Source organism: Aethalodelphis obliquidens, unplaced genomic scaffold (assembly GCF_003676395.1).
Source record: "Aethalodelphis obliquidens isolate GAN/ISIS:26980383/991018 unplaced genomic scaffold, ASM367639v1 scaffold46, whole genome shotgun sequence".
Taxonomy (NCBI): Eukaryota; Metazoa; Chordata; class Mammalia; order Artiodactyla; family Delphinidae; genus Aethalodelphis; species Aethalodelphis obliquidens.
The window spans coordinates 10768673-10782692 of NW_020837990.1; the positions used below are offsets into that span (position 1 = coordinate 10768673).

The 14020-nt window shown below is 44.5% G+C and overlaps 1 protein-coding gene across 12 annotated transcripts in view; it reads right to left on the minus strand.

Moving 5' to 3' along the window:
* The window catches only part of NCAM1 (neural cell adhesion molecule 1), a 317279-nt gene that overhangs the window by 45023 nt on the left and 258236 nt on the right, over positions 1–14020 (minus strand). For all 12 annotated transcript variants that reach the window (XM_027082289.1, XM_027082288.1, XM_027082287.1 and 9 more), the window contains exons 7-8: positions 13559–13722; positions 6024–6166 (exon numbers count right to left, since the gene is read on the minus strand). In XM_027082289.1, coding sequence (XP_026938090.1) covers positions 6024–6166; positions 13559–13722 — 307 coding nt within the window. The remainder of the gene's footprint in view (positions 1–6023; positions 6167–13558; positions 13723–14020) is intronic.

Consider the following 14020-nt stretch of genomic DNA (forward strand, 5'->3'; position numbering starts at 1 on the left):
ATAAAACACAACAAGAAAGCAGTAAAATTTTACAACATGTTGCTTTAGAGAACTGATGTATCACACTGCATTCCGTGCACATGCAGCTTCTTTTAATTCAGAACTTTTTCCAAGGCCCACTTTCAACGGTGTGTTTACTACCCGATTTAATTTAGGATTTAGCTTATGTTCCGCTTTCTTCCCCCACTTATGCACATTAAGATGTAGAATTCAAAGGTAAAGGCTTTCCTAATCTTTGGAAGACGTACATATGGATACCAGCAGATATATTAGACTGCTCCTGTTCCAAAACATCTTGAACATTCCTCGTAATATTAGGTGATGCTACTAGTTCTAACCACACAATCTAGAGATACTTCTAGAGTAGGTTTCCTCCTTTGGATTTTATTGGACAGTTTATCACCAATATACTATTTTGTGCTCATGCATTTTGTAACTCTTTGCATGCATTCTATTAAAAATCAAATTTTTATTTTAAAAAAAGGAACAAAGAAAGGAGCAGAAGGGTACATTAGGAATGAGCAGTATGCCCTTAAGACAGGAAGCTTTGAGGATACTGAACTCTGGGTGCTATGGTACGTTCCAGTTGCTTCTTAAAGGCAGAGGGACGCCCAGATGACATGCAGGATTAAGCGTTCACCGTCTTCATCAAAGATGGCATTCACAAAGGGGGTTTAGGTATTTTCCTACCCACATCAAGATTTTTATTTATCCAGCACTGGGGAATCTACTATGCTTACAGTTTTTCTGATTTCACGCTGGGAGTCAAAACTATCATACATGCATTATTCTTTTTATTAGATGGCATGACTGCCTGATTGTCCCTCACGTTCAGATGGAAGAAGGATAGAAACGACGCCAGAGACACAGTAATGCAATCCCGGGAATGCAAACGAGTTAGCAAACATTCAGTAAGAGTCCACTAAATGCAAGGAGCTTTTGTGAGACATGAGGATGGAGGTGTTGAATTACGTCACATGATGTTGGCATGAAGAAGAAAGTGAGAACAGAGGAACACGCATAGACCAAAGTAACAGCGGGCCAACATGTCAAATGTGGTTGCCGTTTCCACATCACTTAAAAGCTTGTCCGTCACATGCCAGGGCTACATGAATCAAGACAACTTTCAGGGGCCCTATCATATGGAGTTGTTTGTTTTTCAGATACAATTCTTCCTGTGTCTCTCCTAACTTACTGTGGTTTTGTGGCTTTTAGAATAAGTAGGTGCTAGTAACACAATGCTTATAGTAGCCTGACCTGTGTGCCTGGTAGGATAATAGGATATATCTCGACCCTGATCATTTGATGAAGGCATGTAGCCCACTTTAAGACAACCTGATATGCAAATATACATACTTAAAACCTAAACTAGTATATGATTAGCAGTGCTCCCAAAACTTTTAGTTCCAGTTTCTTTTAATATTTGCATGTTTTATGATCTTACACACAAGTCTGTAGGAGTATGTATACAAATTAAAGTGAAGTGAAGTGATAGACACTTATCCTAAGTATTCCCTGTTATATTTCTGCCCACATCCTGGAAAAACTAGACTCCAAACTGCTCAATGCAGGCACCTTTCCCAACGTTTAAGAGTGAGCACCTGTTTTACACTGAATGAGGAATTCTCTCTGGTGAAAAGAAACTTCGGTTTCTAGGGAATTCAGAATTTCAAAAGGTTTCTCTGTTTTGTAGGATACTCTGTTTACTCAGAATTCAAGGTTCATGAAATGCCTTTCACTTATTTCTATCTCTTCTGATCTCAACTCTTTGCTCCTCTCCTTCTCCTTAGACATTAAGGCTTCACAAGCCTTTCTTTCCCAGTCTCTTCAAAGGCACTGGTATGTTCAAATGAGCACCCACTGGACTTGTTCTGCCAGGGAGAGAGTATATAAATTACCATCCGGCGCTCTCACTCAATATGTAAATGGTACCTGGAATTTGGCACCACTCACTGTGGCAATTTAAAACGTGAGCCTCGATAGGATGGGTAATAAAATGATGCGGAGGCACAAACTTCAGTTACCACAATGACCTCCATACACATCGATCAAACTGACCCATTACGATATTCAAATTTTTTTTGTCAACAGATTAGTGACCACTAAGAAATGGATTAACTTTCAGACAGATGATCTCCTCTAATGATCTTAGTGACCCAAACTTAGCCTAGCTATTATCATTTGTTGAGTGAAACCAACTCAACTAGCTGAAGCCGAACGGATTGATTATAATCAATCTTAAATGAGTGACTAGACTAAACCTAGAGACATTGTCAAAGACAGAGTGTGACTTTTGGGCTCAGTGTACTGGTTTTTGCTTTTCTTCCCTTCTTTTTTACATGAAGAACGCCCGTATTCCATTAGAAAGTCACCACAAGCCTATGAGTGAAAGCCTTTTCTCCCCTCTCCTCCTAAAAAGGATTAACACTAGATTCAACTAAGCAGTGAAGCAAAAGACCAAGCTGCTTTAATCAGCTTCTGCTGTCAGTAACTTTATTAAAGGGAGCATTGAGCCTTCCATGAAAGTCATCAGAATCAGAAGAGAGCACCAAGGCATTATGTGCTCCACCTTCTGGGCCACTCACCCCAGGGAAGCGCCGGTGGCATTCTAAGGGCTCTGTACTTGACCATGTTCCAGTCAACATTTTTATCAGTGACTTGGACAAAGATATTTCAAACAAGCGTTCATACCAGGTTGGAAGCAACAGCTAACAGAGATGCTAGATGGCAGTTGCATGGGGAAGGCTGAATTGCCTGCCCTTGGGTCTTATGCTTAGAACTGGGGTCACCATCGACTGCTATGCCCCATTACTTTGAACAAACATAGATAAAACAGGGGGCACCTACATTGGTTGAAAGGCCCTGGACCCAAAGAACTCTAAGGACAGTTCTGATGAAAGCCAGTCCTGACTGGTCAGAAAGATGGACTAAAATAGTCGTTCTCAAGCCAAGGAGTGTTCCTGTATGTGACGCTTTTGGTAATGACAATGATTAGAGTTGGTTACTAACATTTAAAGGGAAGGGACTAGGGATGTTAAATATCTTGCAATGCACAGGACAGTCCCAGTGAAGAAAGAGTCTTCCCAAACTGTCATTTGTGACCCCCACTGAGAAATACTGGGTTGCAACAAACAAAACAATTTTTAATAGAAATAAATACAAAATTCTACATTATTGGTTAAGCAATCGATTGCATAAGGACAGGACAGGACAGGGGATATGCAGCTTAAATGCAGTTCAACAGGAGACAACAGAACGAGGAAACTGCTACAGGGTTAACGTGGTGTTGACAGCATTTCAGTGTCCAGATCAAGGGAGCAATGAGCCAGGAAGTCTGCATTAGCTATACTGGGCACCACAAAGTTATAGGGGACACTAGGGAAGTGAAGCTCTCTAGTACAGGACGACTAGAAAGGTGAAGGCTGCGGAAACCGTAAGATAAGAGCAGCAGTGAAAATAACTGGATGTGTTACAGGGCAGAAGGCTGACTAAAGGAAAACTGGAGAGCTAGTTAATGGCTCTCACACAAAGGACTGAGCTGTAGGGGCTGGAAGGCTGAGAAGTGGCAGGGGCAACGAATCAGGGCCTCTTGATCATCAGTGTTGGCCACCTGACTGCAAAGAACTGACATTGTCACCCTTCAAGCAGGGGCTGAGTGACTTTTCGGCAGTGAGACTAGATAACCTCCAAAGGACCCTTCCTTCCAACCTTCTATGATTCTGGCAGGTTATGTGATCTACTTTCTCGGGAGGCTTCTTTCCTTTCTCATGAGAAACAATTGGCTATTCTTACTGCTCAGCGCGTAGTCTTGACTTTCAAAAGAAAACTGTTTTCTTGCCCTCCTATAATTCTGTGACCCTAATAATCTTGATACCTAATTATCAATATGTATAATGCAACTTCAGCTGGAGGAGAAAACGAGGAGCAGCTGTCAAAGTAAAAGTGAAATTTACTATCTGGAGACCACCTGGCTCACGAATAGGCCATCTCTGTTTTCTTAATTTTTAGCCACCCCCCAGTATAAGATGACTATCATGCCTCTTTGATGTCAATATGTAATGAGTAGAAATAGCAATTTTTCTATACAGCGTTTCGTTTAGGCAAATATGCTGACCTGGGGTCACATCACTGGCCAATCTGGAAGGCTTGTTCTAACACTGATTCATTCATGTCGCAGTAATGTCACTTGAAGGCGGTCCACAGTAAAAGAAAGCGCAGCACAACCTATGTGGCTGGGCTTCAATAATTATCTCAGATTGAGACTAATGATCTACACTGATAATTGAACTATGCAAAGCCTACTTGGCTTGAGATGGTCTCTGTTAGACACCTTTGGTTTTAATATTTAGGAAGTATGAGTGTGTATTAATGCCTGTTTTTTTTGTTCTCATTCTATAAAAATGAATTCACAGATACAAGCCAGAAGTGCCCACCTATTAAAGGACCTGAGGTAGGCACAAATCTTAATAACTCTTCTGGTCTAGCTTGATCGCTGAGCTACTCCTAGGAAAGATATAGAATTTAAAACCATCATTCATCCGGGGTAGATGTTATTTCTGTCCTTCCCTCTAGATCAAAGATATACACTGGGTCATTCTGGACAAATCTACTCTCAAGCCTGATGTAGAAAAATCTGCCAAGTGGCAGCCCTGTGGTTTAAGCCTTGAAATGTACATTCAATCCACGTAACACACACGATGGGAGCTAAAATCTGAGCTGAGGGTTTAATTCCAATGTTGATAAAGTATCCAAGTAAACTCTACATTACTTAATTCAGTTGATTTTCACAATATCAAACAGCGTATGCAAGTTTCAAAAATACTTAGCAGTTCCTCGGTTGAGTTTTTGTTAAGTTGAATTGAACTCTGGAGGTAAAACTTGCAAAAATTAATGGGTTTTTTTGGAACAGCAATTTCTGTTCCTCTTGATTTAGCTTTGTTTTCTATTAGTAGGAGAGAAATCAGTTCTTCAAATGCAAATCCCAAATTTGGCTCTGAAATTTCACGCTATCCCTTTTTAGCTTTAAGTCTACCCTCTCTAGGGATTTCCTTTAGGCAGGCAGAAGAGTGAAGATCTATCTTTTGTGACATTCTAGTCAATCGGCAATCCATTATAAATGTTCTTCAAGGCTAAGGCCATTACTCCTTGAATAGGTGACAAAGCTCTGGCCAACTAAAACGAAGCCATTACTACAGGATATATGAGATGAGATTGGTTTAGGTTGCTTTAAAACCAAGCTTCTGCCTGCCCCTGTCTTTCGGCCCACTCAATAGCAAAAGGCTGCCTGATGTGGGGTTACCTCAATCTTTACAGACTGTTAATAATAAAGACAGCTTTCCAGCGGCCTGTAAATCCATGTGCTTGAGAGCTCAATCTTCCCAGTCATTTAAATTTGCCAGGAAGGTTGCTATAATGTTCTTCATCTCTCAGAGAATATATTGTAGCGCCTGGTGTAATCATCATCACGTAGAAACTGCTAATTATTTTTGCCTTTAGAACAAAATGATACGCAAGTGTGGCCGAGAATACAGGCAGACACAAAGGCAACCAAGCTTTTGTGCATATAGTGCATGTAGAGCATGAACATACAAATCACAAGGAGAAGAATTAATAGGCTCATCATGATCCCTATTAGTTCCGGGACACGTTTCCCTGGGTGCTCCTGAGATGATGCTAATATCACCCAGTGCACTGGGACCTTCACTTCCCTTGCTCCTCCCAGCTCCATAACCTTGGTTTGAAAATCACTATCCCCTTCCTCCTTGCAACGTCTAACCTAACCATACCCACTACCATCACACCCCTGCAAATCCATGCAAGAAACTGTGCCCCTTCCATCTCAAGGGGATGCTGAGAAGGCCACAGCCAGGGCAGGCTGGAGGAGGGGGGCCAGAGGACCTGGCTGCAGCCTCCAGTGACCACATCCCATTTTCTGGTTCACCAAAGAGGACTGGGCATGGGGCAGACTCAATCCACGTAGAGTCTGCGTTCCATGGCCCTGAAACTCTTGGGCGACATTATACCTTTTCTTCGCTGCTGATGTTTCGGGTGGATGTTCTCCAGGTGATTGAGGGAATGGGGTCTCCTGAGGCTTCACAGGTAAGTGTGACCTGCTCCTCTAGTTCCATGGCAGTCTGGTTCTCTACGTAGGTGATTTTGGGTTTTGCTGAAAAGACAGAACACTTCCATGAGTTTGACATTTTTTTAGCTTTCCAGGTTTGAATTATAAAGGCACCATTCAACAAAGGTTATCAACTTATTAATCATAAGGCCCTATTCTAGGTGTTGTACGAGTTAACGAGCTGAACCCCCCCAGCAGCTTACAATGGAGCAGGCATATGACGACACCAAAGTGACGGTAATAACAACGTCCCATATGGGGAGAGTGTGGAGGGTGGTGGTGTAGGAGGCCTGAGCAGAGGAAGAGCTCTCCTCTGGCTGAGTCTTCATGAGGAGACAGTTTTGGGGCTGTCTTTGGGGCTGGGTTGTGAGATTTTCAGTACGTGGAACTTTGGGTGGACACGGAGTCATTCCGAGTGTAGAAAGGCACGTGAATGAAAGCAAAGAAGCAAGAATGTGTGGAGAGAGGGTGGGGAAGAGAGCAGAGCGTCAGGGTCTGTGTGTCTGTGCCTCAAAGCAGTGGGAGACAGTGCTGGACCCAGGCAGAGAGCATCTTGATTGCCCGGTTACAACTCTGGCTTGAATTTTATCCCCTGCCTGTTGGAGACCCACAGACAGTGTTTAGTCAGAGGAATGAAATGCTCATTTGTATTAAAGGAAGGTTAATCTAGGCAAAATTGAAGATGGAGAAAACCCGAAGGTGGGAAAACTAACCTGGAAGCCCTGGCATTGCCCCAGATGTGACGTAATACAATCCTGAACGTCCTCTTGGGGGTGGAGGGGGGGGGGATGGAGGAGAAAAGGCAGCTTCAAGAGAGATGCTGAAGGAAGGCTTTACAGGAAGTGGAAGCGAACAGAGGGCAAGTAGAGATGGGAAGAATCCAAAGAAGAAATTAGGAGTCCAAATGACTCTGAGATTCTTAATACCTAGGAGGGTTGTGTTAGCATTAACTCAAGTAAGGAAACGTGGTGGGTGACTCGCTGGGGGCTGGGGAGTGGGCTGGGGCTTGGGAATAAGATGAGTTGAGATGAGCTCATTTCCCAAATGTTCTGGGAAATGCAAGAAAGCACAAGCATTCGAAAGCTGAGTTTAAATGTAAAAACATTAGAGAAAATTGAATTTTCCCAATTTAAAACAATTATCCTCTGAAATCACTATACTCTGAAATCCATCGAAGAGAAAAGATAACACTGCACAAATATAACTTATTTCACTAATAGAGAAAAAGGCCAGGCTAGATAAACAAACAAACAATAAATAAATCAGAATTATGGATAACTTTTGAAAGAATTACATTTCCTTTATATTCAAATTCATACAGTAACTCCAAGTAGACTATTAAAACTACTGCCTATTACATATCCTCCAAGTTGAGGGCTTAATTGTGTCTTAATAAACAGAAACCAATGATGGAGCTGTGCATTTTCTGTAGCAAATATCTACTTCTATATAAGATGACTCATTTAGTTCAAATATTCTCCTACAGTTAATCTGTACTAATGGCCTGCTGATAGCAAATCCTTTTTTAAAAAATAATTAATTAATTAATTAATTTTGGGGGGCTGTGCTGGGTCTTCGCTGAGGTGCGCGGGCTTCTCTAGTTAGTGGTGCCCGGGCTCCAGAGTGCTGGCGGGCTCAGTAGTTGTGGTGCGCGGGCTTAGTTTCCCCGCGGCATGTAGGATCTTAGTTCCCCAACCATGGATCGAACCCGTGTACCCTGCACTGGAAGGCGAATTCTTGACCACTGGACCACCAGGGAAATCTCCGCAAACACTTTTTTTTTTTTTGAAATGTATTTTATTGTGGTAGAAGTCACATAATATAAAGCATACTATTTTAACTATATTTAACTGTACAGTTCAGTGGCACTAAGTACATTCACATTGTTGTACAACTCTCACTGTTATCCATCTCCCGGATTTTTCACTTTTCTAAACTGAAACTCTGTCATTAAACACTAACTCCCTATTCTCCCTCCCTACCCCCTACCCCCCAGCCCCTGGCATCTACCAACGTACTTTCTGACTCTATGAGATTCCACTTACACGAGGTACCTAGAATAGCAAATCCTTTTTGGTGGCTAGCACCCAGGCACATCTCAATCCAATGTGGTCAAATGATTACAAATTTGAACTGATGGAGCCCACATGAGTGAGGTTTTCCCACAGGAAGGTTCTGTGTCTATCTTGATCAATAGAACTTTCAAGGAGGTTATAATTCATATTGGACAGAGTAAGTGTTAAGTGTGTTGAACAGAAGGTTTCAGAGAGGTAAAATAAAAGTTGCATTTCTCTACTGTTAAAATCACAGATTGAAAAGTTAAAAAATCAGCCAAACAACTGAATTCACTGAACTGACAGTTGGTCTGGGGTCTGGAGGCAGCCACAGGAAGGCTGACTTTCTGGCCTCTTGGAACCTACATGGACATTGTGATCCAGACAGTGTTTGCTGACCTTGTCCCACTCCACAGTGCTTTGTCCTGGCAGCAAAAGGTTAGCAGAAGACAGACAAGGGCCAGTTAACATCTATTAATAATATCTGGTCTTGGTGACTCCATTTCCCAGATGGTTATAAAGGCTACACTGTGTAAGTCTTTGAACAAGGCAAAATATATTTTTGTTAAAAACATGATCAACAATGGCTAATTTTGTATGGGCTACAGAGGCTGTTGGAAGGAAGGCAAGCTTCTCGCTGGTAACTTATTCCTTTCTGCACTTCAGAAGCAATGCTATTGTTGGAGCTAACTGAAGGCTTAGAATGCTGCCTTGGAAATAGGATAGCAACACCATTTATTGTCCAGACTGGGGCATTCTGGAGAGTTAAAGGCATGCTCTGAATAATTACTCTGGGATGATGGGCCTCACTGAGCAGACACGGACAGATGTGGGGTCATCCTGCTAATGAAAGCATCCTTCCTTCTGAACACCAGCATCTAGAAGAATCTCTCCAGGTTTTATCTGTGGATGGTATGTGCACCATCTTAAAGAACCTCCATTCTCAGCCCTTGTGACTTTGGATCCCTGTTTTGTTCTCTACCTGCCGCCATGGGACTTAATGCCTTAGAATGTTCCATTGCACCTCTCCCCACGGACCCTCCTGTGAGCACAGCTGTCTTTGTGAGTTTTCTAAGCATGCTTGCTCTCTCCATCCAGCACATCCATGGCTCTGCACCTGGCCACTGAGGGCCAGACTTGTCTACTCTAACTCCATTCCAGGGTCCTGCAAGGCCCAGGAGGGCTCCAGGGCCCCTGCTTCCCTGCACTGAGGTGTTGGGCATGACAGGGTACCCCTTCGTTCAGGAGCCTGTTTGTCCTTTGCTGTAACTCACAAGGGCTGCTTTGGTCCTAAGGGGTCAGCTAAGCAAAGCTTCTGCCCACTGGTGAACTTGCCTCAGACCACAGCACCATGAGGCCTCAAGAGCATTCGTACGAGCATAATAAGAATCTGTGGAGACAAAAATACTTCTTCAGAAGGGCCCAGGGGAGGGGAGCAATGGAAATTTACTGCCAAGTTTAAAGGAAGGGAGGATGCTCTTAGTAAAAAGAGCTTCTGGCTGGTAACTAGGGCAGTGCATGCTAGAACACGTCCCTTTCTTAAGAAAAAATGGTATGACTTAGGATAAACGATAGTCCCTAATTTAGGTATGTCCCTTACACACTAATTGCGATCCCTTCTTGAAGCCAGAGTTCTGAGAACTTCTTTACTATCTAAGCTACAGGCTTCTTTCCTCCTCTGAACTCTGCTGCTTCTGGGGAACCTACCCCATTTCTCCCCAAATGCTGGTCCCCGATGGCAAGGCAGAAGGCCAAGGAGAGGGAAAAAGGGGCTGAAGAAAGAGGAAGTCCCAACTAGCTAGCCCTTCCCCACCCGGCTCCCAGGCCTTAGTACCAATCTCCAAAATCCATGGGGAGGCAAGAAGGAGGAGGAGAGAAAGGAGGTCAGGAATGTGAAATGAAGAGAGAAAGGAGGGTATACATGGGGTACCAGGTTGCTCCAAGGAGACCATGTGAACTCTCCTCAGGATGTTACAGAGGAGGATGGGGCCCAGATTAGAGGTGGATGGGGCCCGGAGGATGGGGCGTCTATGATCCTTTTACCTGTCTCTGCAGGAGTCGGCCCACATCTACTTGTTTGCTCTACTGGGCTGCCTAATGAACATTCTCCCAGCTGCAGTCTTGGGAAAGAACTGTGGTAGTGGAGTGAGAGACACAGAGAGAGAGAGAGAGGGAGTGTGTGTGTGTGTGTGTGTGTGTGTGTGTGTGTGTGTGTGAGAGAGAGAGAGAGAGAGTGTGTGTGTGTGAGAGAGTGTGTGTGTGTGAGAGTGTGTGTGTGTGTGAGAGTGTGTGTGTGAGAGAGAGAGTGTGTGTGTGTGTGCATGATGGTGTATGAGAATGTGTGTGTGAGTGTGGGTGTATGAGAGACAGAGTGTGTGTGTGTGTGTGAGAGAGTGTGTGTGTGTGTGAGAGAGAGGGAGTGTGTGTGTGTGCGTGTGTGCGAGAGACTGTGTGTGTGTGTAAGAGAGAGTACGTGTGAGTGTGTGTGAGAGACTGTGTGTGTGAGAGAGAGTATGTGTGTGAGAGGGAGTGTGTGTGTGTGCGTGAGTGTGTATGTGAGAGAGTGTGTGTGTGAAAGAGGGAGTGTCTGAGTGTGTGTGCGTGAGACTGTGTGTGTGTGAGAGAGTGTGTGTGTGTGAGTGTGTGTGTGAGAGAGAGAATGTGAATGTGTGTGTGTGTGTGAGAGAGTGTGTGTGTGATGCAGGAGGGAATCTGTGGCAAGGGAGGAGGGTGGAAATACAAATCCTGACGTCCCACAGTTCCTGCATACTACTTTCCCTGCCTCCTTCCCTGGACTCACCCACCCTCTTCACCTTAGCACAGCCCCACACGGCTCTTGACACTACACATTCCTCCTTCCTGGGGCAGCCATCGCCACCAGAGAGGCCTGGAACAGAAGCCAAGATCTCTTCTTGACCAGCCAAGTTAGAACTGAGCGTACTTCCGTAGAGAAACCACGTAACCCATGGAGGTAAAGGCAGAATCCACTAGTCATTCCATATGGAATTCAGACGTACTATGTGTTAAACTGGGTTTCATGGAGGAGTGACCACCATTGCTAGCCCAGGGAATGGATGTGAAAGCTTGGGTTTGAGTCCCGGCTCCTTGGGTAGGACACCTAATCTCTCTGTGCTCAATTTCCTCACTTGCATTATGGGGATAAAAATTAAATCTACTTCGTAGGATTGTGACGAGGTTAAAAGAGGTCACTTATGGACAGTACTTTACATACAATGTGCTAAGCACATTATACGTGCTCACTTTGTGTTGGGTATTATTATTATTACTTTATGGAGCTGATATCTAAAAGAAGTTCCTAAAGACAAGTGATTACATGTTTCCAGGTTCATCCCCCTGCCACATACGTTATGCTTCATTCATATAAAACTAATTTTGATTCCCTCATTTATTCAAACACGGGTGTCTATTATATGCCAGGTGATGTTCTAGGCCCTGGGGGTATGCCTGTGAGTGGAGCAGACACAGTCCTCGTTCACAAGTTCACATTCACCACAACATTGGCCCTTCCGGCCTCGACGCCTGTGTGGCCTGCCCTGAAAGGCTTGTCCACCTCTCCTGCATCTGGGAAACTCCCACTTGGGAAAAGCATATCATCTTCGAACACTTCTCTAACTTCTGTCACACAGGACCAGAAATCAAATCTTTTCTTATAAAACACTGTGCATATTGCTATTATGAAGTCATTATAATGGGTTATTAAAAATGTCAGCACTGATTATCTCCGTTAGCCTGTGAACCCACTGATGAGAACAGAGTGCATGTCATTCATCTTCGTAACCTGGGCAATGGCTGGGCCCACAGCTGGTACTCAAATGTTGTTAACTGACACCATCTATTATAACTTATAGGCTTATATGTTTATGTCCCTTTTTGTGCTTCTCAGGGTCAAAAGACCATATCTTACTCATCTCTGTAGCCCCTCGCCCAGCAACAAGGGCGCTTAGTAAATACTTGTGAAAATTAAGGAATACATCAACAAATGCATCTGTCTTTCATCTAGAAAAACTTAAAATCACAGTGACTGGGGTAGATAAGCCAGAATCAGAGAAAAGACTGTCAAGAATATTTTCCAAGAAGTTTAGCTTCACTTTCAAGTATGTACAGTTAATTTAGACCAAACTGATAACCTGTTTCTAAGCCCATTAATTAATTGTCATTAATGAGTAAACGGGATGCATCTGGGATAGCGGGTCCAATTGCACATAAACGCTTGGTTTTCAAAGGTCTGTGTTTACAAACATCAATGAGTTCTCCTTATCAGGCTAAACAAGTGGGTCCCAGGCAGGTTCCCAAAGCGCAGGTGCTGGAACCACCAGGGAGCTGCATGCGCCAGGGCTGCCCCTGCGGTGTCTGTACTCCGGCAGCACCACGTACGGTGGACTCGCTTATCTGTGTTTTTAAAAAAGACGGGCAGACAGAGCTGAGAGCCACTAGGTTAAACATCTCTCTGCCACAAATTTGTTTGCAAAGTCAGGTCAAAGTGCATTTCAACTCTAAATGAACGGAAGTTAACTGAGTTTATAGAGACGAAGTGAGTAGAGCTATGGAGGTTCTTTTCATGACTTTTATGACCCTGCTTCACACAGGCCAGGGAAAGAAGAAATGGAGACAGAGGCAGCCACTTGGTCACTTATATTTAGCAAGGGCCTATTCCGGAGTCTGGCGCTGTTTGGAATGCCAGAGATAAAGTGACGTGTAAGAGTGGAGGCAGGAGAAATAACTCCCCAAACCAGTATGTAAATGAGATGAGTTTAGGTACCGAGAAGGGCACTGGAGAAGAGATGGGTGGGGTGAAGATAAGGGAGATGCACTGGCCAGAGCAGGGAGGGAAGGAGTCACTGAGAAGCTGATCTGAGCGACGCACTGACATCTGGATTAGGGATGACACGAGGGCGGCTCACAGGGGATCTGGGGCAATGATATTCCAAGCAGAAGAAGCATCTAGTGTAACAGCCCTGAGACAGAGAACAAGCTTAGTGTGTCTGAGGGAGAAGAAGAGGGCTTCCGGGCTTGGAGAGCTTTACATGTAGAGCACAGCAGAGGCATGATGAGGTCAGGAAGGGAGCCAGGGGCTAGCTCAGATCTGGCCTCTGTTGACGGCAGGGCGTCTGGATTTTATTCTGGTTGCAATAGGAAGCCACTGGAGGACCTGAAACAGAGCGGTGGCGCTTAAGGTTATTCTAGCTACTGTGATTGGGAGGTGCTGAAGGGGACCGATGCATGGCTTGGACTAGGGCTGACGTGGTGAAGCTGGCAAGAAGGGGGGTAGGTTCCCAGGCAGAGTGGACAGGGTCTTGCTGATGGACTGTGTGGGGTAAGCGGAGCTGTGGCAGAGGGGTGACCTTGACCTCCCTGTCCTTACCGAAGACCTTGAGGTGGATGGACGCATCCTGCTCGCCGGCCTTGTTCTCGGCGATGCAGACGTACTCGGCCTCGTCGTTCTTGTCCACCTTCCTGATGGTCAGCTCAGAGCTGTCGTCGCTGAAGAGGTACTTCTCCTCCTCATTCTCTATCTGCTCCCCGTCCCTGCAGGGCACAGAAATGTAAACGACCGTGATTTTGACTACAGAGCTAAGAGGTTAATTTTTAATTGGTTTCCATAAAACGTGGACCGAGCCCACGGACGGAATCTTCACAGAACGTTAAGACACCAAATTGTACTTCCTCGTGATTCCTCTACCCAAACCTCCAGTTCCGCCCAAGGGCTGCAAATTGCGCCCCCCGAAATTCCAAAGAGAACCTCTGGTTCTGCCCCACAAACTGAAAATGAAGGAATCCAATGCACACACAAGGCAAGAGGACCTGACAGAAAAGAATCCATTCT